Consider the following 27,677-nt stretch of genomic DNA (forward strand, 5'->3'; position numbering starts at 1 on the left):
CCTGCATGTGCAAGGGATGCAGGGCATGGCCCCAGGGGCACCTCTGGGATGCAGAAGCATCCTTGTCCTCTCCAGTGAGGTTCTTCCCTGCTGGTTTGGGTGATGCTGCCTGAGTCCAAGGAGGGGATGATCTGGCTTGGCCTCAGGTCGCTCCACCGGCAGCACAGCCGGTGCTGTCCCTGCTCCCGATGTCAGCGCCACGTCCCATCTCCCAAACTGAGGAATCACTGATCCCCCCTGTACCATCCCTGCGGAACGGCATCGCCATGGAAACCCACAGCCCTGCGCCTGCCGCCTGGCAATCAGGGGGGACACTTTTAGGAGTATTATTTTTACTGATGACAAATGATGGATGCTCAGCACTGACAGAGGAAACGCTTGTGCCCAACACCGGGCATCACATCCCTATTTCCCAGCAGCTGATGGGGCAGCAGTGCCTCTGCCGTGTGCTAAGTGCTGGCAGCGGCAGATGCGGGATGGGGAGATACAAGGAGGACAATCTTCTTTGTGCAGATTAGGATTGGGGGGGGTGGGGGGTGGTTATTAAGCAGAAAATGCTCCATTTGGTGCAGAAAGCTCCTTTTCCTCTTTAACAGCACATGTGCCCGCCGGCTGCTTGCTTCCCGGCTGTGCTGGCACAGCAGCTTGGAGCCAGCACGGCAGCTTGGAGTCAGCCTGGCTTTGGTGAGCAGCTTTTTGTGATGCCTGGTAGCGCTGTGACACTTCCAGTGTCTCTTCCCAGCTCATGGCCAGCAGGATGGAACGGCAGGTTTGGGCCCTGGCGAGGTGATGGCACGGCAGGCTGGGTGTCCGTCGTGGTCCATCACATCCCGGTGGTACCTGGCCATGGGGAGAGCGCAGCACTGGAGCCGGATGGCATCAGGGATGCTCCATGTGCACCCCATGTCCTAGCATCACCCTCACACGGGGAGGCTGCAGCCATTGTTTACCGGGGAGCAGCAGCAGCAGGAGGGATTTGGGCTGCTGCGCTGGCAGGGTTCCTCGCAGAGACAGCCCTGCAAGCGGAGGGGAGGTGCCAGCGGCTCTGCCAGCCCCTGTGCTGCACTTGGGAATTGCTGCTTTTTCCCTTCCCAGCTGTGTTTGCACTGGTTTGCTCAGGGAAACCCCGCTCCCATGGCCACGGATGCTTATGGTGCTATTCCAGGGGTGCAAAGCCCATCCTTGAGCATGGAGAGCATCCCTGTGACAAGCCTCTGGTGAGCTCCATCATCCACAAGACCTTCACCCAACCGGGCATCAACGGGCATGGCGATGCAGTTGCATAGTGCAGAGCCCCTCTGATCCCCCCAGTATGAAGGCAAAGGAGCGCAAAGGCTGCTTCTACCCTCCCGAGCTGCAAATCCCACATGCTGGATACAGCCACCCTATGGGCAGCACAGCGGGAGCGGGGCCGGGATGAGCCCCCTCAGCAGGGATGTGCCGGGGTGTTTGTGCTAACAAGCCCGGCGCATTATAATTTCAATGGAATTTAAAAAACAAAATAGTCCTCATCCAAACGGCTCCGCAGTGCCTCTGCCAGGGCCTAAGATCTGCTGCTATCTGTTTCTTAATAATTGAGGGTAATAAATATGTATTTCTTTCTCCTTTCTCTCCGTACGCTGCAGCTTGTCAGCTCCCTGCGTCTCTCCTCTGATCAGACCCCATCTTTGCCATGTGGAAAGGGAGGAAAAAAAGAAAGGGGGGGGGGGGGGAGAGAGAGAGAGAGAAAGAAAAGATCCTTTAAGCAAAAAGGATTAAAGCCTTGAAAGTAGGTCTGCCCGAGCCGCTCGGCTCTCCCTGCTCCCCACCAATCGCAGCCGGGGCCAGGGAGGGATGCGCTGGGGTGACAGGAGCATCCTCAGGGAGCTGAATGCATCCCGAAGGGTGCAGAGCCTGGATGGGCAGTGGCAAATCCCTCAGGAGGCACTGGGTAACTTGGCAAAGCCGTTGTTCCCAGGCTTCGGCTGCAAATAGTCCTCAGTGCTTTAAGTCCCTCTGGGTTTCAGATGGGGATGTTGGCTGGAGAATGATGAGGGGAGGTTGATGGCAGGGATGCTGCGGGACCCCCCCACCCCGGCCGTGGGATGCTGGGGTGGAGGAGGCGCTGGTGTGAAGGCGGAGGCTATTTATAGCTTCCCTTGGCTTTTGTTCATTTTCCAGTAGAGCTCCTCTCAAAATAGAAACAGCGCCGGCTCCGTGGCCACGCTCGGGGCCCAGCCTGGCTGCAGGGGGCACATCCCAGCCCTGGGTATGGGAATACCCCCTGCAATGTGCTCCCGTCGCGTTGGGCATCCCTCCTCCGTCCTGCATCCCTTGGGACGGGGTTGGTGTGGGATGGGGAGCGGGGGAGCCGCATCGCTACAGCCTGCTTGTGCTGGGGTGATCCCGGTGCTGGAGGGGGATGAATGGATGTGGGGGGAGCAGCTCTGTGCCGGTGCAGCACAGGGTGCCCGTGGGGACAGCGGGAGCGCCCTGGCAGGGTCTTATCCCTGTTTTGCATCCCAGCCGTTGCCTCTGCTCTTCCCTCCCAGCATCCGAGCGCCTCCCTCCCGCCCACCCCCCCCCCCCCCCCCCCAGCCCCATCTCAGATCAATGGAGCTGGGAAAAAACAAAACAAAACAAAGTAAATATTTAATAGGATCCAGGGAGCCACGGCGAGCGCTCCCCCCCGTCTGTCTCCTCCAGCAGCCGCTCGCAGCAGCTCCCAAGCCCTAATGAGCCTGAGTGCAGCAGGGATCGATGGCGAAGGCAACCTCCGCAGAGGGGTCAGGTCCACCATGTGTGCTCCACCGGAGCTCAGGCTTGGTCCCTTGTGCCCCCCCCCCCGGGGCTGCTGCCTTCCTCCTCCTCCTCCTCTTCCTCCTCCTGCCCTGCTTTTCCTCTCCTGTATCCCCTTTTGTCCTCTTCGGCTGTCAGGAGGGATGAGGGCTCTGCTGCTGCTCCAGCACAGGCATCCCTGGTCCTGCTGCCACACAGGACATGAGCTGTGTTGGGTATCAGCTACAGGCTGAGGGCTTCTGCAGGGGGGGTGTGTAGGGATGGATCTGACGTGGAAAGCTGGAGTTCTGTTCCCACACTAAGGGAGCAGCTCCCTCATGGATGGAGGTGTGGGACCCCAGACACCCCCAGAGCTGGCACTGGCTTCATAACCTGGGCCGAGACACTGTCCTCACTCTTGGTGTGACCAGACCTGCTGCCTCCTTCTCCTCCACCTCCTCAGCCTCTTGCCTTTTTCCTTGGTCCTCAATGGGGACCTGCATCCCTGGTGTCCCCCAGAGATGCTGTTTGCTGTTTGGGAAATGCTGGTGCCAGCCCCAACAATGCCAGTGTGGGACCTGCCTCATTGCGCTCTGGCTCCGTGTGTTTTCTGAGCTTGGATGGTCCCTGTTGTTCCAACACTCATCAACGGGAGCTGCCACATCCCCTTTTGCCCCAACACAGCTGGACAAGTCCTTGTTGTGCCCACCAGCCTGTGCCATGGGTTTAGGATTGGGGCTGAGCCGTGTCCCAGCCAGGCATTCCATGGGATGGACCCGTGCATCACCACACAGCCTTGTCCTGCCCTGGGATGCAGATGTGGCACACTGGATGCAAAACTCAAGAGAAGCACTGGGATGCACTTCTTTGCCACCACAGTGGCAAATTGTTTCTCCATGGAAAAGCCAATTGTCCTTGGTGGATAAACCCAGCACTGAATGCTATCCCTGGGATGGACCAAGAGGAACATCCAACCCTGCCAGACCTCCAGTACCGCGATGCTCCAGCCAGCCTGTGCCTGAGGATGGCAACTGGGTTTACAGCTGGAAATCAACCCGAGCCCGGAGCGGGGAAAGGTCCATCTCATGTCTCCAAGGTGATGCCGAGCATCCTCCTGCAGCTCGGGGGATACAGGAGGGTGCAGAAGCAGGACTCCCCAGGGGAAGGAGAGCCGCAGCGGCGCGGGTCCTGCATCAGCAGAGGCTCGTGGCAAGGTGCCGAGGAAGTTTTGCAGCAGCATTAGAAACTGTTGACATGTTTTCCTGGGGTTTTTTTTTCCCAACAATTTCAGATCTGATATCTGCGCCAGATTGAGTTTGTAACCAGCTTTATTGTTTAAGCCTGCTGGGATTTCATCAAAGGCGTCTGCTGTTTACCCAGAACCATTTCATTGGAGAAAACAGCAAACAGACCTGCGTTTCTATCTGATTTCACTTTTCCCTTTTCCTCCTGAATTTAAGTGCTTGTGAAAAGCATGGCTGATAAGGCAGAGTAATGTGGATAAATCCCGAGGACCGGCTCGGCAGAGGCTCCAGCAGCTGCTCCGGGTTTATTAATAGACTGAAGGCAGTTGTGGGACCGGCTGCCGGGCTGATAGCCTGGAGCGAGGCACCAGCATTGGAGTCCACAGCTGGTTTTGACATCTCCAGGGCCCTGGCTCCTTGGGAAGTGGATCCATGTGGTGCTTTTTGCAGTGCGACTTCAGATTTAAGCTGTGAAGGAGGCAATGCCTGTCCCTCCCCAGGGAGTGGCAGTGACCCCGTCAAGTGATGTGCTCTGCGACGCCGTGACAAAGCCAATGCAGCCATGGGAAGCAGAGAAAGATGAAGGAGAAACCAAAGCGAAGAGGCCTGGTGCAAAGGGCATTAATCCTCCTTGCAGCTTGGTCCCCAGGGGTTGTGGTTGCCTGCCTTTGACTTCTGCCCATCGCTGACCTTGGAAACACAATGGAGAGGAGGGCTGGGGGCTCCAAAGAAGGTGCTGACCTGTGGGATGCAGTCCCTTTTGCTGCTGACTGCTCTGCCCCAGGCATCCTTGCCATGGCTGCTCTGCAGGTCCTCCTCCTCATCACCCATCCCAGCATTGTTTTCTCCAGCATTCAGCATCTATCCCACTTGGGAAAGGCTTAAGTGGCCATCCCCACCTTTCCCTTTGGGATGGGGACACAACAAGCTGGGGGCGGTTCTTTCCCCGAGCCCCTTTGGCACCTCCTGGCCGGTGCTTGCTGGGCATGTTGTCCATGTGGCTCCTCGCCGGCATTCCGAGGACTTGTCTCTTCCATCGATCACACCTGCACGGTGACAATGTAATTTTTATCTCCGGTTGTTTATTTCTCAGACAGAACTACTTGTAAATTCCAACAGGAATATATAACCCCGTGCGTGACAGATCCAGCACACGGCGATTAATCTGCCCTCTGAAGACCTGAATGCACAAGTGTCCCAGTGTCACTCCTGGATGGAGTGTCAGCACTCTGGGGACATGCAGGCACCCAGTGGCAAAGCATCCCCTGGTCCAGATGATGCTCCTTTACTCCTTACTGTTGCTATCAGCTCCAGTGGTCCCCATCGGATGCTCGCAGCTGCACCCGCTCTCCACAATCAGGCTCTGGCTCCTCTTTTGGGGAGGTTTATGCAAATAGGGTTTTTTTTTTTTGCTTTTCCTTTATTTTTTTGTTCTAATTCCTTGCTGCTGCTGCTGTTGCTGCTGCTCTGCTGTGCCCCAGATAGCAGAAGTGCTGAGGAGAGGTGTTTGCATCCGGTCCTGCGGCACCGGCGTCCAGCCGTCCTCCTGACCCAAGGGAGGAGGGATGCAGCAAGCAGATATCCTATAGGGATAAGGTGCAAAGAGCAGCCCACAAGGACGGAGAGGTGAAGGTCTTTGAACGGCCGGTACCTCCACATCACACTAGGAAGGACGGGTGTTAGCGCCCATGAGCACGGAGCAAGGATGGGGAGCAGGGTGTCAATGGGAGCTCTGCGGCAGCCCCCGTGCCATGGAGCTGCTTATTTACAGCCTCCTCCTCGGGAGCATCTGGGAAGCGAAGCGCGTCATTTCCAGAGAGAGCAAAATGCTGCATATTTCAGTGTCTTCTGAATTTTTCAGGTTTCCCTGAACTGTGCTAATGGGTTGGTGGTGGCAGGGAAGGGGGGGGGGGGAGGAAGGCGAGGGCCCAGCCCAGCTCCCGGCCTGCCTTGCTGCTCCTCCGTGCGGCCACCACTGCATTGCTGCTCTTAAAATATTCAGTGCTGTTGGCCACAATTTCACAGCGGGTCAAAGCGAGCCGAGCCAGCAAGAAGGGAGGGAAAGTGTGACAACGAGATTAACCCCGGCCCGGCAGGTCCCCTCCGCGCTCGGCAGGCTGAGCACGATGTGCTGCAGCCAGTCTCAATCCCATGGGGTGGGCAGTGAGGATGGACGGGGTATCCGTGACACCTGGAATGCCTCCGGGTGCTCCAGCTTGCTGCATCCATGGGGTCAGCTCCAAAATGATGTGTAGGGTGAGTGGGAGCATCCTGGGGATCATTGAGCATCCTCTGGGTTCCAGCATCTCCCCCAGGTACGGGATGATGCTCTTCTTGCTCCAAGCTGCTGCAAAGCCGGAGTTGTGCCGGGTAGTGGTGATGGATGAAGGGCTGAGGATGATGCCCCCCAGGTCTCAGGGCCATTGCTGAGGGTCCTCAATGCTTCTGCACCCCGAAACATCATGGTGCCCAGGCCTTCTCCAGCCGTCACTTAGTGCTAGTGGAAGGTGTCCCTGCCCATGGCAGGGGGCTGGAACTGGATGAGCTTTAAGCTCCCTTCCAACCTAAACCATTCTAATGCTGGAGCATCAGATTTACGATGCAAAAGAGCCGCCACTTGAACCTAGAGGGGTTTGCTGACAGGGATGTAATAATCCTGCCATCAACTGGAGTTTGCTCTGCAGTTGCTGGCTTGTCTAAGGAGACTTCTGTGGCGGGTGGATGAAAATGAAGCAGAGAGTGGTCTGTGCGAGAGGGGATGGTGAGAGGTGTCTGCGGACCAGTGGGGATGGGCATGATGCAACAGGTAGAAGCATCTGTGCCCTGGGAGCAATGTGCTGTCCGGAGGCTGCAGACCTCCAGCAACTGCTCCTTGCATGGGCTGCACACTCTGGAGCTGGGCTATGCTGCACGGCCAGCATGGGCAAGGCTTGGTCTTGCATTTCCTGCACTTCCCTTGGCTTCCCGGTTGTGTGTTGTAGCTTGGGAGCTCGGCAATCGCAGTAGCAGAGTAGCGCGAAGCCCTTCTCCTTGTATGCAAGCGTGGTATCGTCTGCAGGAGGTGCTGCAGCTGATGGATGCTCCCCTGGGGTTTTAAGGGTGCTGTGGCTGAGCTATCAGGGTGTCCTTGGGGTGTCCAAGAGGTGGCTGCTGGCAGGGAGTTGATGGTGAAGTGACCGTCCCATTGCCACCAACCAGCCCTGCAGTGACAGCAGCATCACTGCCTCATCCCTCATGATACCCACTTAGGCCCAAAACCTGGCTCCCCAAGCCTGTGCTGGTGTCCCTGCTGAGGTCAGGGACCAGCCCTGGGGATGCCCTCCCGCATCCTGCAAAGAGCCGGGCTCTTCTCCCTAATTCCCCTTGATCCCTGTTAATGTACCAGCAGATGTTCCCATTATCCATTTAAACGTATAATCCTCCCTTGAATCCCGCTAAGCTCCTGGCCTTCCCGGTACCTTGTGGCAGTGCGTTCCACAGGTTAATTATGCATTTTTAATTAACCACCGAGCAGAGAGTGACCCATGAATAAGGGATGCGAAGTTCCAGCAGTTGGGAATAGTCAGTAAAACCTCCCCAGGCGGAGCCACGCTGGCTTTGCTCTCCGTGGATAAGCTCTAAAGATTCCTGGTTCATGGATCTGACATGACCAGAGGATGGAGCAGAGCCATGCCCCATGCAGATGGGACCCCCGGAATCAGGATGAACCTCATCCCCTCCAGACCTGCCTGCATCCATCTGAGCGTGATGGAGCAAGCGCAAAGAGGGAGGAAGAAGGAAGCAGAGAGGGGGGAAACTAATTCACGTGTTGTTTCTAAGAGGCATTTTGGAGTGAATGCCGAGCAGGCTGTGGGGAAATTGCCTTCAAGGCCTGCTCTCTGCAGGGACGGAGCTTTGCACGGAGCAGGAGCATTCTGCAACTTAATTGCGCGTTGGCACGGGCTAGTGTTTTTATTCCTCCCAGGTCCGCGAGGTGGGCTTTGAAGATTGCTGTCTCTCTGTAATGGTTTTCTTTATCTCCACTAAACTCCGCACACCTGCGAGGTGGAGCTGCTTGAAAGGAATTATGTTGGAATTGGCTCCCGATTTAATAAATCTGCAAATGGAGCCGGGATGCAGAGAGGAGAGGCGGCTGCTGCGGCTGCAATCGCCTCCCGCCTTGCTCCCCGCCTCCCTTCTGCCTCCCCTTCTCCTGCCCTCTCCATTAGCTTGCTTTCAGCCTCTCTCCGTGGGCCAGGGGGGAGTGTGGGGTTGAATGGCCTGTGGTCCAGAACGCTCTAATGCCCACCCTGCCGCCTCCAGCAACACATTCATCCTGGCATAAACCTGCCTGTGATTCCAAAACTGGCAACAGAAGCGAGGGTTTAGAGCCCTGCCGTGTCCCATGGGCTGTGCTGGGTGGAGATGGTGCCATAAACTGTATCATAGGATCGTGGCATCATGGAATCATGGAATGGTTTGGGTTGAAGGGACCTTAAAGCTCATCCAGTTCCAACCCCTGCCACGGGCAGGGACCCCTTCCACTGGAGCAGCTTGCTCCAAGCCCCTGTGTCCAACCTGGCCTTGAGCACTGCCAGGGATGGGGCAGCCGCAGCTCCTCTGGGCACCCTGTGCCAGCGCCGCATCACCCACTTCTTCCGAATATCTCATCTCAACCTCCCCTCTATCCCTTGAGGACCCATTTCCTTTCCTGTCCCCCAGTTTGGAGCCGAGATTTGCTCCTGCTGTAGCCATCAACCATGCCCTGCCACCGTTTCTCCTGCCCCGGTAACCCGCGCCGTGGCTCCCCAGGGGATATTTAGCCAGCTCTCCACTTTGGAAGCAGAGCACAGCACCAGAGAAGCATCGGTGGCCCGGTTCATCAGGCAGAAACACAGCCCCAGCGTGTGCGGGGCACCCCGGCTGTCAGGAGGAGAGGAATGGGCAGCCGCAGGAGTACACAGACAGGTTAATGGCAGCTGTGGATGCTGCACAATTGGATTTCACCTCCCTGCTTCTTAAGGAAGCAGCATCTCCCCCTTGCTGGGAAACCCAGCGCTCCCACTGCTGTCCCCAGGAGCCTGGGTGGCAGCGGGGTGACCCCGTTATCCATGAAAAGCACCCCAAAGTCCATTCCAAACCCTCCCTTCTCCTTGCTGGGTTCCCCGCAGAGGCCGTGCTGCCTCCTGCACAAGCCCCAGGTGAACAAGACACCAGGAGGTTTGATTGCATTGCAGGGTTTTGTTCCACTCTGTTATTCGCCACGATTGAATTTGCTACCGCAGAGGCAGGAGCCAACCCAGCCGGAGCTCCAGTGGGACCACGACCTTGTCTCCGTGTCTCCCTTAGCCCTCAGCTGGGTAATTTAGTGCTGGTGCGGGCGCTGGGTGTTCATCATCCTCCAGCCGAGCATCCCGCTGTGGTCCAGCTCCTTTGCCTGAGCCAGATCCTTGCTCTGCCCCACTTTTAGTGTTGACCTTGCAAATGCTTGCAGGGGAAGCATCCGCCTTCCCAGCTCCCTCCTCCTTCTTTCTCACCTGATTATGTCCCTCTGTCCTCATCTCCCTGAGTAACTGGGGAAGGTTCATTGCCATGAGCATCACCTGAACGCCTGAGCACAGCAGAAATGCTGTGCAATTCCCCCCCCCCCCCCAAGTTTTAGTCACGCTCGCTGGTTCACGGTGTCAGTTGGGAAATGGAACTTTATCTGTTTGGTTGGACTTCTGTAAAAACCACTTCAGACCCGTCCTGAAACGATGGCTCCTTGGCCTGTTTCCTCTTCGTGCTGGAAGCTGTGGGGTGGCAGGGCCAGGAGCATCCCACCCTTAGTGCGAGTGGTCTTTACCAGTGCAAACACACGCACTGGCACCGATGCTCTGCTCCCCTCTACCAACACCAGGGCTGGACCAGACCTGGGGCTGCAGCTTCATCCCAGCCCTAGCCCTTAGCAGAGGCATGAAACCATTCCCAGTGGATGGGGAAACGCATCTGGGAGCTTTGGAAGCCGCTCTCTGCATGGACAGCGATGGCTCTTCTCCCTCACTGCTGCGCCATCGCCTCTGCTCCGTGATTGAATTAGGAGCTGTAACCCACCTCCCTCCCGGGGCCGGTCCCCGCCGCGCCGGGCTCAGATGCTCAACTAGAGAGCTATAATTGAATAAGGCTGAGGCAGACAGCGCGCTCGGATAGCCGGCAGGACCTCCTGCCTCCTCCCTGCCCAGCCACGCACTGATTTATGCTCCCAGCAGGGATTGTGCCCGGGATTTTGGTCAGCCAGGATGTACTGCTCTGTTCCCGAAGTGGGAAGCTTGCGGGGTGAGCTGGGAGCGGGACCAGGCTGCAGTCAGTGCTGCACAACCCCTTGTTAGGCTGGTCCTTCATTTGGGGATGGAGCAGTGATAGGGAGCCAAGGGAACCCTTATGGCAGTGGCCTCTCTCGGGCTTCCTGTGTGCAGGGACTTAAAAGTTGTAATTAGCAAAGTGCTGACGATGGGAAGGTGGGGTGGGAAGCGAGGAGTGCTAAATGAAACCTGAAAGGTTATTCCAGTAAGTGCCAGCGCGGTTTCCAGCTGTGCTGGCTTTCCTGGGAGCTGGGGGATGAGGGATGGGATAAAGGGCGAGAGGATGAAGGATGCTGTTTGAGGATGCTCAGGCGCCGGCAATGCCTGCAGCACGCAGGGGCTGCTCTGTGCCCTCGCTGGGAGAGCAACAGCACGGGAAGATGTGGCAGGGGTTTCTTTGTAAGAGCCCCAGAGGAAGCTTGTCGGAGGCTGGCAGAAGCTCAGCACTTATTGGAGCGAAAATCACAGCAGGGGAATCAAAGCGGGAGGGGGACCGGCCACCGAGCGCCGAGGATGCTCACACCAGCGTCAAGCTGGGAGCATGGTGGGGTGGATGCTGCCTGTTCTGCAGCTCCGGTGGCTTCTCTTCCGGCTGAGCAGGCAGCAGCACGGGCAGGCGGAGGCAGCCAGCGGTGGCCTCTCCCTGCCAGACGTGGCTGCTCCGGCTCTGTGCTGGTGCGACGCCGGGGCTCTATTATTAGACTCCAGTAGGACTCAGTGGGTGGCTGTGAACTCCCTGATGCCTCCAGGAGCTCAGTAGATACCAGGGCAGACAAGAGGCTATGGTGAGCTCAGAGCGGGTATGTGCGTTAGCAAGGGGTGGAAGAACCCCCAGGGCATGGGGGCATAGGGAGATGCAGGCCACAGCGTGGCAGTTGGCTGTCTAACAAGAGCTTCGGCTGATGAAGAGGGCATTAAGCCCCTGGGAGCACACAGAGGGTTGGTGGTGGCCAAGGAGAGATGTTGCCCCAGCAGAGATGCAGGATGCAGGGCTCTGCATGAAGCCATGGCTAAAAACCACGCCTGGCTTTCACAGCATCACCCTAAAATGGAAACACAATGTCCCCATCGCTGCCGTTCTTAGCAGACAGCATGGGAGAAGCACGTTGAGGCTGTGACACACTGGGATACCCCATCTCGTGCCGGAGGAGGGCTGGGTATACATGATGCTTCCTCGCTCCGCTCCTCTCCCCCAGCCTGGTTTCCAAGCAGGATTGCTTAAATGCCTTTTATGTTGTGACTCAAATGATGAAAGGCCCGAAAATGGGACTAAGAAAGACGAGTTGTACTTCAGAATGAAAACCCCATGAAAGCAGCAGATGCTGTCATAGGAATAAATTGTATCAACAGCGATCAGATGGGAAGTGAAAAGTCAGAACAGAGTTGCTCCCTCTTTCCCTTTTCCAGTGCGAATCTGTGGGTCCACGAGTTTAGCCAGAATTGGGTAGGATGAAAGGCTTTGTCTGACAAGGTATTTCAAAGCACTTGGGAGCCTCCAGAGAAGACATGGCCACTTGGATAGGGAAACGGAGCCCCTCGGTTTTAATGAGCATCTCAGTTGCCTTCCTTTATCCTTGTGCCAAAATCTTCCTTTTCTTTTTCTCTCCCTAAAATATACCCCAATTTCTGCTGTTTATAATCCGCTTTAACTTTGCAAAACATGCATTTAAGCATGAGGATGCCAAGGTAAAACATCCCTGTCAATCCATACAGCCCAGCCTGTTGCTTCCTCCTGTAAATACCTCCCCATTGTGTCCAGGCTGCTGCTGGCTCGGCACCACCATCTCCCAGCATCTCCCATTCCCTCCCCATTGATTTCCCATCTCCCTGTCTCCCCATTGCGCGTGGCCCGCGTATGGGCTATAATTAATAGAAATGAGACTGCTGAGACCTTGCAGCCCCCATCCCATAATTACCTGGCCTTGCTGCATTCAAGGCGCAGCCACCGTTGATGGCAACGCATCCTCTTCACAAGCTATTTTTATGAGGCTCTTAATGCATTTGCGTGGCGCTGGGGGATGTGCAGCATCTCCACCAAGTCCACTCCCGGGGGGATGCACGGGGAGGGATATTTTGGGATGAGGTGCCAGCGCCGGAGCAAGACAAAGCAGGAGATCAGCAAAGCGCCGTGTCCTGTCCGTGTTCATCGCTGCACGTTCATTCCCAGCATCCGCCTGCCCAGATTGCAGGGCCTTGGCAGAGAGTTGATGCTCAGTGAGGGGTGACCCCTTGCAGGCTCAGCTCTCCCACATCCCGAGAGCCACAGAGGATCAGAGCAATGCCCAACATGCAGCCGGGCACACGGCATCTCCCCGCTGGCTCATTAAACCTCCTAACGGCCCCGTGCAACGCGCAGGTCGGCTCCACGCGCCGGGCAGAGGAGCAGCAGAGCGCAGCTATTCACAGGGCTCTGCTTTTCTCACTGGGCTCTTTGAGAGCTGGTACAAAGTTGAGTGCGAAGCACAGGAGAGGTCTCTGAAAGGCAGCCACGCTCGCAGCCCAGCGTGCCAGCACACAGCTCCCATAGCGATGGGCTTCTGCTGCCGCCTGCGATGCTCGCGGGGCTGCTGACCCACGGGGATGTTCACTTGGAGGGCTCGTTGCACCACGCACCCACCTTGGTGAGGAGACCAAGGGGCTGGGAAAGGTGCTGTTACCCGGTTTGGGTGTGGGGTTGAGGCCTGAGGCTCCAAATGACGCCATCCCTTTTCTTTCTCGCCTTTATATTTTGGGGAGGAGAAGAAAATGTGACAGAGGCAGTGGCTTTGATGCCTGCACATCAACCTCCTTCCCCCCTGCTGCAGGCAGAATGATGTGCCGCTGAATGGGGAAGAAGGTACATGACAGGCTCCAATTTGCCCTCTTCTCCACTGAACACAAGGACATCCAATAAATCTGGAATGCAAAAAGGACTGAAAAGGGATGAAAGGGAGCCCACGCGGCACGGTGCGTAATTGGCTTGTGGATCTCGGTGGCACAGGACACTGCTGGGGTCAGGACCTCAGCAGGATTACACGTTTATGGAGCTAATGCTTTCCCTATTAGCCGCGCTAGCATAAAAACCACTGCAGAAGGGCCCTTTGCCTCCCTCTTCCAGGCCAATACCTGCTCCATCCAGGTACAGGTCCAGCCAGCGCATCCCTGGCTTCCTGCAGCCTCCGGTTTTAGCATCTCCTGTGGATGCGGGCTGGGTGACAGGGCAGCCGAGCGTGCACCCGGGCAGCTGTCACTTTGCTCTTCCATCCCACACGCGCTCCCTTCTGGCTGCATTGCTGATCCTAAAGGAACCCTCTGCAGGTCCCAGCCAGCCGCTGGCGGGGAATTGAGCTGGTGAATCTGCTATCGCTACGCAGGAGCTTGTTCCTTCGATACGGATCTGGCTGGTGCTCGTCTGGGGTGGGTTTTGTCATTTCATCTGCAATTGTTTCGCTGTGGAGCACCTCTGGAGGGTTTCGCTTACAGAGGACGCCCCGTTCTTATTCCTCCTGTGAATGAACTGCTTTGCATTTCTGTGAATGGGAAGGGAAACTTGTCACCTCAGGACAAAAAGGGAGTGGAAGTATCTGATGATCCCCTGAGACGCCTCAGACAATCCACTAAGCTCAAGTCATCCTCCTGCACTTCTCTTTCCTCCGGGGCTATTGGAATTATCAGTCCTTTCACGAGGACCTCAGGATCTCCCTATCCTTCGCCAATTCCCATCCTGGCTTTGCTGCAAGCTGCTGGAACGTCCTGCCGGAGCCCCGTCCTGTGCCGGGGACCAGCAGAGGATGCTTGGTGCCTGCTGGGGGTCAGGACGGCGGCACCAGGAGCTGGTGAAGCCCTTGGCCGTGCCTGAAATCCTGCAGTATCCATGCATGCCATGCTCAGGGTGCTCATGGGCTGTGCCATCCTCTCCCAGAGGAGCGGGAGCATCCCGGTGCCCACTGACACCTCCAGTTGCAGTAGGACCCAAGGACCATGTGTAAAGGACCAGAGATGAGCCATTCCCCTCCAGTGGGCCACTGTTCTGGGAAGGTCCCAGTGGCTTTTGCGACACTGGTCCATCGTGTCCAATGGGATGAGACACAGGGGCATGATAAACCCTCCGGCAGCAGCGAAAGGAGACCTGGGAGAAGAAGGCAACCCCTTCTCTCTGGTATCCAGGGATAGGATGTGTGGGAATGGTTAAAAGCTGCACCAGGGGAGGTTTATACTGGATATTAGGAAGCATTTCTTTACTGAGGGGTTGGTTAAACCCTGGAAGAGGCTTCCTCAAGAGGCAGTCGATGCCCCAAGGCCTTCAGAGGCATTTAGACAGTGCCCTTAATAGCAAGCTTTAACTTTTGGTCAGCCCCTGGACCAGATGATGGTTGTCAGTTCATTGCAATGGAAATATCCTGTTCTATACCTCTTCTATCCTGTCCTGTCCTATCCTGTCCTATTGATCTGCCTTCAACCCCATGCAAGCAGCAGCCCAGCCTCTGATCTAGCCTCCCAAACACCAGCTTTTAGGCTCCGCACCGTGGCACTGTGTTTGTGCCCTGTGCCTGCATCCGTAGGACCAGCAGCATCCGACTGCAGCTGTACTCCAAGGGCATCGCTGCAGTGGAAGGCGTGCTGCAAACTGGGGTTAAGCAGAGCAGATTACACAGGGAAAACACGCTCCCCACTCCCTCTGTTTCTGCATAGTTAGTCCTGAAACAAGCCTTTAAACGAAACAAGTTTCCACAGCCGAGTTTCCAATCCCAAAGCCACTTCCACCACTGACCTCCTTTTTCCGCCCCCCTCCTTTTCCGTTAGCTGAAGCAGCAGGAGGAGGAGATGCAGACACAGGGAGAAGTGCTAATTAAACAGGGAGTTCCACATTAGGGTACAAATCCTCTGGACCAGCACAAACCCTGCCAATTTCTGTATTTATCTATTATTTTTGCAGTACAATTGTAATTTCCAGTGGTGCCTCCAGCACCAGGAGAGAGTTCAGGGGCTGCTCTCGGAGAGGATTAGCACGCTGGAAGCATTATTACTTTCCTTCGCTGTGAATTCAGGAGTGATTCCCTGATGGCTGCACTCTATATAGAAGTGAATCGGTACTAATTTGTTTTTGAGGATCACACATCCACCAACATGTGAAAGACAATCCTGCCTCTCGATGTATATTTCGAGTCAGTGCTACAGCAAACAATGAAAAATAAGGAAGCAAAGGAAGCCAGACCCTGCTCATCCAAAGAGCCAGAGCCGGAAAAGAGCGGACTTTGATTCTTTTCTTGCTTATGTGAGTGGGTGCTGCCTCTTTCCAGGAGCGTTTTGGGCTTTGGCTGTGCTGCCTGTAGCGATGGGCAGCAGGGGCTTGGCCATTCCATGCACTGAAAGCCTCAGGGATGCTGCGTCGGACGGGATGTCAAAGAGACGGAGCATAAAAGGCTTCCTCCTTATTCTTCCCTTTTAAATCATCCTGGAGTTTAACTGCAAGAGAGAAATAAATGAACTAATTGAATCTGTAACGACAGAGGGGCCGGGCACCTGGCAGGAGAGCAGGAGCCCCACCACCCATCGCTCCTCTCTGTGAGTGTGATTCAGAGGGACGCGGTCCATGGGGAGATATCAGAGCCGGCTGAAATGGAAGACAAAGCTATTGTTTCAAACAGAGCTATTGATTTTTACATTATTACACTACGAAATTTATGGTCTGGTTTCAAACTGCAATCGGAGTTAATGACCACCATCCAGAACCTTCCAGGTGACCTTGGCCTCGACTTTGGCGGAGGAAGGTGAAAAGCTCTAGAGAATGGGTCAGCAAATGTAACCCGAACTGCTGACACCCAAAAGGAGGTGATTTTGGGGGGCTGCTCACCCCAGGTCTCTGCCCTGACTCCAGACTGGTAGACCCCAAGGGTGGAGGGGGAGAACTGGACCTTCTCAGCTCCAAACAAAAGCTGCTGCTGCTTTTAAGCATCATTTTGCTCCCCTTGAAGCCCCCAGCCAGAAGCACCATGATGTGTTCATTGCTTCTAGAGCATGGTTCTCCATCCCTAACTGCTCTCCTGGTGCAGCTTGGCTGACCGAGGGTTTGGATGGAGCTGGAGCTCCATCCTTTACTGATGCAGAAATGCAACCTGGGGGGGCTCCAGAATGGTTGAGGAGCAAGAGAAACCCTGTAAGAGGGGAGAGCAGTGGCCAATGCCTGCAAAGGGCATGGCCCATTCCCAGTGCTGGCCGGCTCTCCCACCGCAGTTGTGTGAGGAGGATTTGCTATGTTGGGACTACCAAAGTGAGGATCAGGGTGACCACGAGGAGGTTTTTACCACTTAACACATGAGATACCGCTGATAAAGAAGGGCTTGTAGGGGCTACAGCACTCCCCAATTTAAAGCCTTAAAAGATACCTCCTTATGCATCTTTTAGCACCAGCCTCTTCCCGAAGCTTTCCTTAGCAATATTGGTTCTAAATTTCCTTGCATGCTTCTTCCTCTGGGAACACTCTTTTCATTTGCCAGTGAAGGAAGGCAATTTCCAGCAGCTGGAGATGGGGTTTTTTTGCTTGTAGTACCTTCTCCCCGGAACATCCCTGCCGCTGCACCCGGAGCTAAAGTTGTGTGAAGCCGGTAGCCTCCAAGCTCATCTTCTGCCTCGGAGGTCATAATTGCCATTAAATCACAGCTTGCCTAACCAAATTATGCAAAACCGGAATGATCTCCAATGATTTTTATGTTGCTGAAATGTTCCAGAACTGCCGGGGTGATGACTGGGGGATTGGGAGCAGCTGTCACTCTATCAGAAACCATAACTCCAAACAGCTGGGATCTGTCAGTTATTTATGACACCACTTGCAAAGGGGGGGGAAAAAGAGAGAAAAGGATTAAAAACATGATGAAGGGCGCAGAATCTAGCTGGAGGTCTGTGACTAGTGGAGTTCCTCAGGGGTCGGTGCTGGGACCGGTGCTGTTTAATATTTTCATCAATGACCTGGATGAGGGAACTGAGTGCACCCTCAGCAAGTTTGCTGATGACACAAAACTGGGAGGAGTGGCTGACACACCAGAGGACTGTGCTGCCATTCAGCGAGACCTGGACAGGCTGGAGAGTTGGGCGGGGAGAAACTTGATGAAATTTAACAAGGGCAAGTGTAGAGTCTTGCATCTGGGGAAGAACAACCCCATGTACCAGTACAGGTTGGGGGTTGACCTGCTGGAAAGTAGTGAAGGGGAAAGGGACCTGGGGGTCCTGGTGGATAGGAGGATGACCATGAGCCAGCAATGTGCTCTTGTGGCCAAGAAGGCAAATGGCATCTTAGGGTGCATTAGAAAGGGAGTGGTTAGTAGGTCAAGAGAGGTTCTCCTCCCCCTCTACTCAGCCTTGGTGAGGCCGCATCTGGAATATTGTGTCCAGTTCTGGGCCCCTCAATTCAAGAAGGACAGGGAATTGCTTGAAGGAGTCCAGCGCAGAGCCACAAAGATGATTAAGGGAGTGGAACATCTCCCTTATGAGGAGAGGCTGAGGGAGCTGGGTCTCTTTAGCTTGGAGAAGAGGAGACTGAGGGGTGACCTCATCAATGTTTACAAATATGTAAAGGGTAGGTGTCAGGATGATGGAGCTAGGCTTTTTTCAGTGATATCCAGTGATAGGACAAGGGGCAATGGGTGTAAACTGGAGCATAGGAAGTTCCACGTTAACATCAGGAAGAACTTCTTTACTGTAAGAGTGACAGAGCACTGGAACAGGTTGCCCAGGGGGGTTGTGGAGTCTCCTACACTGGAGATATTCAAGGCCCGCCTGGACAAGTTCCTGTGTGATGTACTGTAGGTTACCCTGCTCTTGCAGGGGGGTTGGACTAGATGATCTTTTTAGGTCCCTTCCAACCCTTGGGATTCTGTGATTCTGTGATTCTGTGATTCTGTGGATGGGTGGCTGCGACTCGACAGCTGACAGGCAGCTCGGGCAGAATGAGAGCCCTGTCCCATGTCCCCGCCGGGATGCAGGGAGCAAACGCGCTGAGGATGCTCCTGCTGTGAGCACCGCAGGACCACGGGGCATCACCTCAAGGGGCTTTTTGCTGCTGCTTGCTGGGGAATTGTCTTGGTGACAGGCAGGATGGGCTGGTTTGTTTTATCCTCTGTGTGGCAAGAGAAGAGAGGGAAGAGGGAAAAAATCCCCCCTGCAGCTCCTAAGCACAGGTCTGACACCGCTTTGTCGCACTGTCCCAGATCTGAAGTTCCGCTCTTGGCTCGCACCCAGTTGCTGCCACTGCTCTGGCCTTGCCTTTCATCGTCCTTCACCCAACAGATGGGATTGGGAACCTCTGAGGCTGCTTTTTCTCCTTAAGCTGTAGTTTCTCTCTCGGTCCCACCCCGAGTTAGCTCCCAGTTTCAAAGTGTGTTTTGCCCAGGGGTTGTAGCAGTGTGCCCCGGTTCACTCGGGTTTAGAAGCCACCCTTTGCTAGCTCCAGGGTGTGAACGGGACAGGAAATGTCTCTCTGGTTCTCCTTGACAGCGAGGTGGTGGTGTTACAACCAAGGTGTGAATTTGGCTTTAGAAGAGGGTGAGTGATGAGCCAACTTCTGCCTTTTTGATAATCCCAGCTGCGAGCAGGAGACAGATGTTTTGTCCCCACTTGTAGCTCGCTCTGCTTAAGTATTATTATTTATATTATGTAGTAGCTATACATAGTGTTTTATGGCAGTAAAGATACATAAATCAGCAACCAGAAGACGAGGGCTTTGCTCTAAAGAGCTTATAAATCTAACAGCTTGAGCAGCACCGGTAATGGACACAGTAAGCAGGCAGTCAAGTTGCATGTAGACATGAGCTAAGATAGGTCTCCCAAAGCAGATGGCGGTTTAGGAGAGATTTGGAAGAGAAGCAACCTGCTCCATCCTCTAGACCAGATCCTGCTGGAGATTTAGATGGGTCGTGACCCATATAAACTTGGCTGGGTGGAGAGGTGGAAGCATCCATCTGAGAACAGCAGCTTACAGAGAGGGAATGGAGTGGAAAGGGCTTGTGGTGGGGCTGCCTTTTAGGGAGCTCTGAAGCTGCATCCTTCCTAAGTCATAGTAAAACCTATTAGTTCTTCCCCTCGAGCCTGAGACTCCGATGAAAACAAGTGGCATCATGTCTTCCCAAATAAACCAAGGTTTTGCCTCACTTGGAGACACAGTAAAGTGTTATAAATGCAAGGAAACTGCCAGCACAGGGACACTGGGTGCCCTGGGAATGGGCTGAGCTGAGGCCAGCATCCCTGCTGCAATGGCAACGAAGTGCTCCAACCCTTTGAACCTTCTTCCCCCCTTGATCTTGGGTATCAAACCAGCTTCTTCTTGCCTTCTTTAAGTTTCTTCCTGTGCTGGCACCGGCCCGGAGGATCCTGGTCTGGGGTGGAAGAGATGTTCTGTGTCTGGCTGAGTGTGCTGGCTCCGGGTGTCTGCATTCTTCTGGCTGCTTTCAGCTCTTGCACAAATTGAGGCTTCACGCTAAATGCATTACGCTGTATAACAATTAATCCCGTGCTACATATAGAAAGTCCTTACTCATCAATAATGCATGGGAGAGGAGTGATTTTCACTCTCAGTAATAAGGCAAAGACAATGGAAACAAGCAGGTAATGGAGAACATTTATAACGATGTTAATCTAATAATGAGTCTAATGCTGTTAAAAGTAAGACTGCAAACTGGACGCATCCAAAGATAAATTATTTTGAGCATTCATTAACTGATGCCTAATTAATGCCCAATTAGAGAGATGCTACATGGGAAATGGTTTGGACACTCAGACGAATTCATTCCAATCACTGAAACCTCAGTCAAAAGCAGGAGGCAGCAGAAGGATGCGGCGAGCAGAAGCCGAGGTGACAGTGCAGTGTCCATGGGAGAAAGGCAGGAGATGAAGTCCCCCTTGCTGGCTCTATCCGTGCCAGCGGGGCTTTGTTTTCATTCACTTCCCTAGCAGGATCCTGCAGGATTTTTCCATGCTTTTGAAGCTCTCCCTCCCCGGCGAGCTCTGACACAGGCGCTGGTGACCCTCCATCCGCCTCGCAACCTTTACAAGGCGAAGTCGAAAGGGCTGTATCAGGAATAACAAGTTCAACAAGTTCGACAGGCTCTAACTCCCCAGGGAGCCAGGCTGGGACCTCTCCTGCTGCTCTTTCCAGCCTGGGAAGCCCAGCGAGACCCCAATGCTCCTGCCTGTCTCATCGCAGTGGGGCTCGGCTGCTGCCCATTGCAGTGCTGGTGTCAGCAGCCTCAGGAGCTTCATGGCTCCACGACCACATCCTCTTTGTTTCTTGGGACTCTCCTTTCTGGATCTAAATTTACCAGTCCCAGTTGCAGCTTCTCACAACACTAGGCAAGCAGCAGGTTTTATGGGCTTGGAGGGAAAACATCCCTGATGAGACCATGTGCCGTGAGTGCATCCACTGTGGAGTCCATATGGCTCCTCTTTCCAAGTCCTGCCCACCTAACTGTTATTTTTCCAAGCACCCATCCTTCTGTCTCCCAGTTCTTACCACTGAATTTCAGTCCATAGGTAGAATGACATCCCTGGCTTTTCTCCCTACCATTGTGGTCTTGGGAAGCCGAGAACCAATAACACCACAGACGATCCCCACAACCATAGCAGTCACGTCTCCCTCTCCATAGGAACTCCAGCCATTAACTCAAAACCTGCTAATTAAAGAGATGGACTCACTTCCCTCTGACCTTTACCTCCGGAGTTATCCCTGTAGGCAGGGAGCTGTTAACCACCATGCTCCCTTTCGGCAGGAGCCTCTACCTTGGCCGTGCTCCAGGGAGACCCAAGCTGCCTTCATCCATCGCCACGCGTTGCTAACAGCCGCCTGTCATCACCATCCCTATACATGAAATCCCGTATGCTCCCAGATCCCTGGCCGGCTCCACCTCCTGTCAGTAATCCCGTTAGCCTGGCAACTGTCGTGTCACGGAAGAGCGCATAAAACTGTTGTTTGGAAGCAATATGTAATCTTCCAACCTGCTGCTTATAGCTGGGAGATGGTTTATTGATTCAGACCCTTGTGATTTGGTATTTGCAATAACAGACTCCGCATGTGGGAGATCGTCACAGCACTTGTGCCTGGCAGGATCTTACTAATAAACATCAGGCCTACAGAAGGCTTCGTGCCTCGGTGTCACTGGGGTAAGACGGGGGACATGAAGCCGTCCTACCTTGGCGAAGCGCATCCCTGGGTAAAAAACCCCCAGCAGAACACATCTACAAATGTAGTTTTACCCTTACCACCCTTATCTGGCACTCGGATATCACCATATCCTCAGGATACGGCTGTTCCGCAGCCTGTGCTCGCACAACGAGTCACAGCGAGGGCTCCCGTGTTGGCAGGGACCGCTCGGTAGTCAGCGCTGGCAATGATGCTCCCACCACCACGGCCCCTCTCCCATCGCAAAGGCACAGTAACGGAGCCAACACGCTACGGTGGTGACTTGGAGAACGTTCCTTTTCCTACACAGCCGTAGGAGTTGTCGTGAGTTGGTGACTTACAGCCCCTTGCTGGCAGCAGCACAGGGATGAGACATCAATCCCGGTGGCCAATGCTTCGTTTCTGAAGGGCAGTGCCTGGAAGAAGGCTCCCTCTTCTCATCGCAGCCAAGGCTTGGGCCAACGCTTTGGCTAGCGATGCTATTATTTTCCTATTAACAGCGCAGTCAGCGACGACTGCCTCTTACTGGTGATTTATGGAGGGTCTGAATAACCCCGTTTATCTAAAAACGGCACAACTTTGCCTTGAAAGGATGAGTCCAGATGGACGTGTCGCCTGCTGTTAACTAAATGGCAATAGATCTCCATGCCAGGCAAAAGGCAAGGGTAACCACGGAGTTATCCTTCAAACACAATTAATAAGGGACCAGTGAGAGGGTTTTGCCTCCCACTTGCGTTCAGCTGCAGGCGCTCGAAAGAGGGACTGAACAAGCCCAAGGGGTCCAGGCTCATGGACTCGCTGGTGATAACGACGTGGAGTAATTAGAGATGAACTTCACTTCCACTCTTGTTTTTCACGTTACTACAAGCTGAGCAGGACTCGTGGGCAGGATGACACCGGCAGCTGTGCGCTGCTCCCATGTTCCTCCCTTCCCCTGTAAGAAGTCCAGAGGCAGAATTCATTAGGCACAAGCAAATTTTGTGTGTGAGAGGAGGGATGGGGGGGGGGGGGAGGAAAAGCCGGATCTAGGAGGAAAATCTGAATGAAAAATGACAGGTCTGGTGCCACGAGTCTGGAAAGCCACCGGGAGCAGAAGGAATAGCCTGAAAGCAAGCCTGGTGCGAGGAGTGGGAGCGAGACGGGAATGGGGCGGCGTAACCAGCACTCTGAGAGCTGAGCAGAGGGAGGGGATGATTACTGCCTTCTTCTCTGCAGCGAGAAAGCCGCGGTCACAGGCGCACACTGTAGCCTTAGAGGATGCAATGTGCTTTGCCACAGGACATCCATTTAAAAACATGTCTTGAGCAGCCCACTCCCAAACGGAGGTTTCGGCTCAAGCCTTTCCCACCAACTGCTGGCAACACGTTTGTAAACCCCTTGGGTTTCGGGGTGGGTGAAGGTGGCGTCTGACAACGGTGGTAAAAAGAGGTGGTGGGGCTGGGGCTGTGCTGAGCACTGGAATTGCAGGTGATTTGCTGGGGATTACTAAAGCTCTGTGCCTTTTCCTCTCCCATACGGAAGCGCGGGTGATTGAAGCGATGCATCACAGGAGGGATGGACACCTCCGAGGGTTGGCATCTCCTCTGTTTGCTCTCGCACCTTTGCACCATGGCGTTTCCTCCACTGTGCTGCCTGCCTGCGGGCAAGGGGGGCTTTGCTCCTTGCGGATTCTCCCTGGGAAGGTTTCTCCTGCCTGCTTCAGGCTGGCAGCACAACCACGTGCCTGGTGCAGGCAGGGAGTACTCCATACATCACGTTTCAAGTACCACTCGTCGCGGCAGCGTGGGTAACTCACGAGCGGAGAGGAGGGCTGAGTTCATAGGGAGCGTTTCTCACCCGGAATGGTCCCCATGGAAGGCGATGGGTGGGTGGGAGGCTCCCGGGTCCCCGCTGACGCCGCTCTCCCCTCTCTCTGCACAGGGGGGTTTGCAGAGCTGCTGCTGGTGCTGCTGGGGCTGAAGGTGCCCAGCGCCCTGGGCTGCCCCACTGACTGCGTGTGCTACCCGTCCCCTATGACCGTCAGCTGCCAGGCTCACAACTTCGTGACCATCCCCGAGGGCATCCCTGAGGATAGCGAGAGGATCTTCCTCCAGAACAACCAGATCACCTTGCTGCTGCGGGGCCACTTCAGCCCCTCCATGGTCACCCTCTGGATCTACTCCAACAACATCACCTTCATCGACCCCAACACCTTCGACGGGTTCGTCAACCTGGAAGAGCTGGACCTTGGGGATAACCGCTACTTAAGGGCTTTAGCTGCAGACACTTTCCAAGGGCTGGTGAAACTCCATGCCTTGTATCTGTACAAGTGCGGGCTGAGCTCCCTCCCCAGCGGGATATTCGGTGGCCTCCACAACCTGCAATACCTTTACCTGCAAGACAACCACATCGAGTTCCTTCAGGATGATATTTTTGTTGACTTGGTTAACCTCAGCCATCTTTTTCTCCATGGAAACAAGCTCTGGAGCCTCCATCAGAACACGTTCAGGGGACTAATAAACCTGGACCGGCTGCTCATCCATCAAAATCAGCTGCAGTGGATTCACAGGCGGGCGTTTCATGACCTCCGAAGATTGACCACCCTTTTCTTGTTCAATAACAGCCTCTCGGAGCTGCATGGGGACTGCTTGGCCCACTTGGGAGCCTTGGAGTTCCTCAGGCTGAACGGGAACCCGTGGAGCTGCGACTGCAAAGCCCGTTCGCTCTGGGAATGGCTGCACAGGTTCAGAGGCTCCAGCTCCAGCGTCATCTGCGAGTCCCCTGAGCAGATGCACGGCAAGGACCTCAAGGTGCTAAGAGCAGAAGACTTTAGGAACTGTTCGGGGTCCGAGTCGCTCCATCAGATCAAAACACACACTTTCTCCACAGCAGACAGAGGAGCCTCCAAAACCCATCACCCTCACCACTCCTCCAAGGAGAAGGGCAAGGAGAGAGGGGCTGAGAACAGTTTGCACAGCAGCCAGCCCGCCGCCCCCCCCGGCTCCCGGCCGGGCTATCGCAAACCCGGCAAGAACTGCACCAGCCACAAAAGCCGTAACCGAACCTCCAAACCGGGCTCCTTGGGACCAAGGAAAAACGGGCAGGAGGTTCCAGACTACGTGCCTGATTATCAGCACAAATACAGCTTCGGGGCGATGCCGACGCTGCCCACGAAACGCAAGGGTAAGTGCACCCGGCGGACCCCCATCCGCCCGCCCAGCGGGGTGCAGCAGGCAGCCGGTTGCTCGGGGCTCAGGGCATCGCTCCTGGTCTTTATGATGGTGTTAGCGGCCGTCATCCGCTGAGCGCGGCGCGAGCCCGCACTGCCACCAATCTACAAAGGACCAGAGTTTCTTTTCTTCTTCTTTTTTTGTACGTGGCTAGCGTTGGCCTGGCGAAGGGAAGAACGTTGTCTCGGCTTCTGATGGTCTCTCTCCGTGCCCCGGAAGGGCTGCCAACGCGGACTTGTGCCGAACGCAGCGGGAGCGGATTAAAAGGCATTATCACACCTTGTCACAAACAGCCTAACCGAGCACCCACAGCAACAAACAACAAAGCCAAGCTTACAGAAAAGCAGATAACAGGGATGGTAGCCAATTGGTCGGTGACAACAACCGGACACACGGGCTGTATCCATGCTCTTGTGAGGTCCTGTTCGTGCTGAAACGGCCCCTCCGATTACCGACAGGAACGTAACTGCTGTAAAGACGATCACCGATTAAGCCTACATTGTTTCTCTGAAAGCAAGTGCAAGGACACGGATACCGATGTGATAAAGACATTGGTTCTCCCATGGTTTAGCCCTTTTGGCTCCAAACCCAGAGGCCAAAGTTGGCTGGGAATCTCTTAGAAGACAATCTCAACCCCCTGAATATCTCAGGCATTACAGCAGAACAGGGCTTGCCCGCTGGGCTTGGAGTAGCCAACAACCAAAGGAAAGACTGATTCGAGGTGGAATGAGACAAAGAACAAACCCCGACAAAGCCAACCCTTAAAGAAATGAGGTACCTGCAGGAGGTGCGTCTTTTTGTAACCCATGTTCACACAGCTGGAAATAAACCCAGACCCAACAGATGCACAGGCTCCCCCCTCTTCCCCTCAGCTATCCATATGTATGTCTTATAACGTTTATAAACTATATGGAAACTATATCTTCGGAACTAAGGATTGTATTGTTCAATTTATAGCAGACCAGTATATGATTTTCCTTTTTCTTTTCCTCGAGACAACCAACCGGCAGCAGTGCCTACAGATGCTGAAAGCCATCGGGCGGGCTCAGTACGCGCGGGGGGTACCAGGACCAATGCTCTCAGCCGTTGGGAGCACTAAACTGTGGGAGGGGGGTGGTTGTATGAGACGCAGCAAAGCCCATATCCAGAGAGCCAAAACTCACCCTTACGTCCTAATCTGTAACTGGGGGGAGAGAGAGATTAGTTAGTCCAAATAAATAGAGCCATAGAGCTCTGTCTCCAGAGAGAGGTGCAAGGCCCCAAGGAGGAAAGGGGGCTTTTGGGGGGCTGGAGGCAGAGAGGGGCTTCCAGCCATGTCAGTGGCATGAGGACCTTTATAGCTGGACTAAGGTTTTCAATGGGGCAGCAAGGAGCAGTTCCAAGGCTTCGGATAGTCCTGATAGCATCAGAAGGGGTTTTTCCTAAGAGGAATAGGTTGTGTCATGGGAAGAGTCAGAGGAAGGATATCCTACAGCTCGCAGAGGGCTGGTGAGAAGCACAGAGCCCAGGGTTTCTGGTCCACTGTAGGAAGGAAACATAGATGGTCCAAGGCAGCTGTACAAAGCAGCTTGAGGAGAGGTGGAGGAGAGGGAGCAGATCTGCTTGTTCCCCTCATCCTGAATCCAACTCTGTGGCAGAGGGATGCGTTTGCTGGTCGGGGGCACGGCAGAGCTGGTGGCTTCACCCAGGAGGTGCGAATTCCCTGTCAGCGTGGATGTGCGAGACCAAACAGACACTGAAGTTCATGAAACAAGGGAAATAAAAGTGATCTTGGACAAGAAAAGGCTGCTGTGCATTTTGTAACCGTACCCCAGCGGCGGCACGTTTCTATCCTGTATCCATGTATGGGGCTGCAAAGCCCAAAGGAAACTTGCTTGTGTTTGCCATCAGACACGCCGCTAGCTTCAGGAAGAACAGGCTGGCTCTCCCATGTGCTTTGGGGATGGAAGAGGGTATTTATGCAGTGGCACATCCCCTGGGTGTATCCGGGAATGAAAAGGGAATTGGCAGCTTGGGGGGGTACAGCCTCTTCTGTCCATCTCACAAGCGAGGAGGGACAAGGGCTTGGATGCTTCACTTTTAAATACCCTTCTTGGGAAAGGGCAAGGAGAAGAAAGGAAGAGGTTAGTTCATCAAACCCTCTTCCAGCTCCTACCCGAACTTTTCTGTCTACAGAGCTCTAAAGCTCCACTAAAGGGATGTCCAATGCAGCCAGAACAAATAATCCGTGATCTGAAATAGCTCCCTCATGTCCTACTCTCTATAACCAATAGCAACTGAATGAGTCTGGCACTGTCCCTTAGAAGTGGAGAATGTTGTTATGTTGGTTATTTCGTTTCATACTCTGGAAATCAAAGCTCTCAGTGGGAGAATGAAGGAGAGGAGCACTTTATTAATATTTTCCTTTAAGTCTGTGTGTAACTCCTGTAATATAGGAGTGAAATGTCAGCACAGGAGATGCTAATGCTTTATAAATGATGTGGGTGCAGCAGGCGCGATGGATAGCCTTTGAGATGAATTGTAGCCGAACAGATTACGCCTGGCTCAAAACCCTAATTGTATTTTTAGTATCTTTTCCTTTAACACGTAGGAGAAATAAAGGCAACTCCACGGTGTATTACAAGCCTTGTCAATCAAGTGCTCTAACTCCTAGCAATAAGGCTACTGGCTTAAAAACCGGAATGGAGACATGATGCGCTGCTAAATAAGAGATGTCACTTGACATGGTGTCGTGCTTCAGCCCAGCAGGTAGTTAAACAGCACACAGCACTTGCTCACTCGCTGCCCTCCCCACAGTGAGACAGAGGAGAGAACTGGGAAAAAGAGAGTGAAATTCATAGGTTGAGATAAAGGCGGTTTAATAGGATAGAAAGGGAAGGGGAAATAATGACGATGGTGAATTAGAATACAGAAAACAAGCGGTGCACAACTGCTCACTGCCCGCTGGTTTATACACTGAGCATAACATCATATGGTGTGGGATATCCCCGCATCATTTGGG

The 27,677-nt window shown here is 54.3% G+C and overlaps 1 protein-coding gene across 1 annotated transcript in view; it reads left to right on the forward strand.

The window, feature by feature from the left end:
• RTN4RL1 (reticulon 4 receptor like 1) overlaps positions 1-26,449 on the forward strand; it is a 29,959-nt gene extending 3,510 nt beyond the window's left edge. Inside the window, exon 2 of the mRNA XM_065694515.1 lies at positions 23,388-26,449. Coding sequence (XP_065550587.1) covers positions 23,388-24,751 — 1,364 coding nt within the window. The 3' untranslated portion in view covers positions 24,752-26,449. The remainder of the gene's footprint in view (positions 1-23,387) is intronic.
• The last annotated feature ends 1,228 nt before the right edge of the window (positions 26,450-27,677 follow it).

Source organism: Lathamus discolor, chromosome 14 (assembly GCF_037157495.1).
Source record: "Lathamus discolor isolate bLatDis1 chromosome 14, bLatDis1.hap1, whole genome shotgun sequence".
Lineage (NCBI taxonomy): Eukaryota > Metazoa > Chordata > Aves > Psittaciformes > Psittacidae > Lathamus > Lathamus discolor.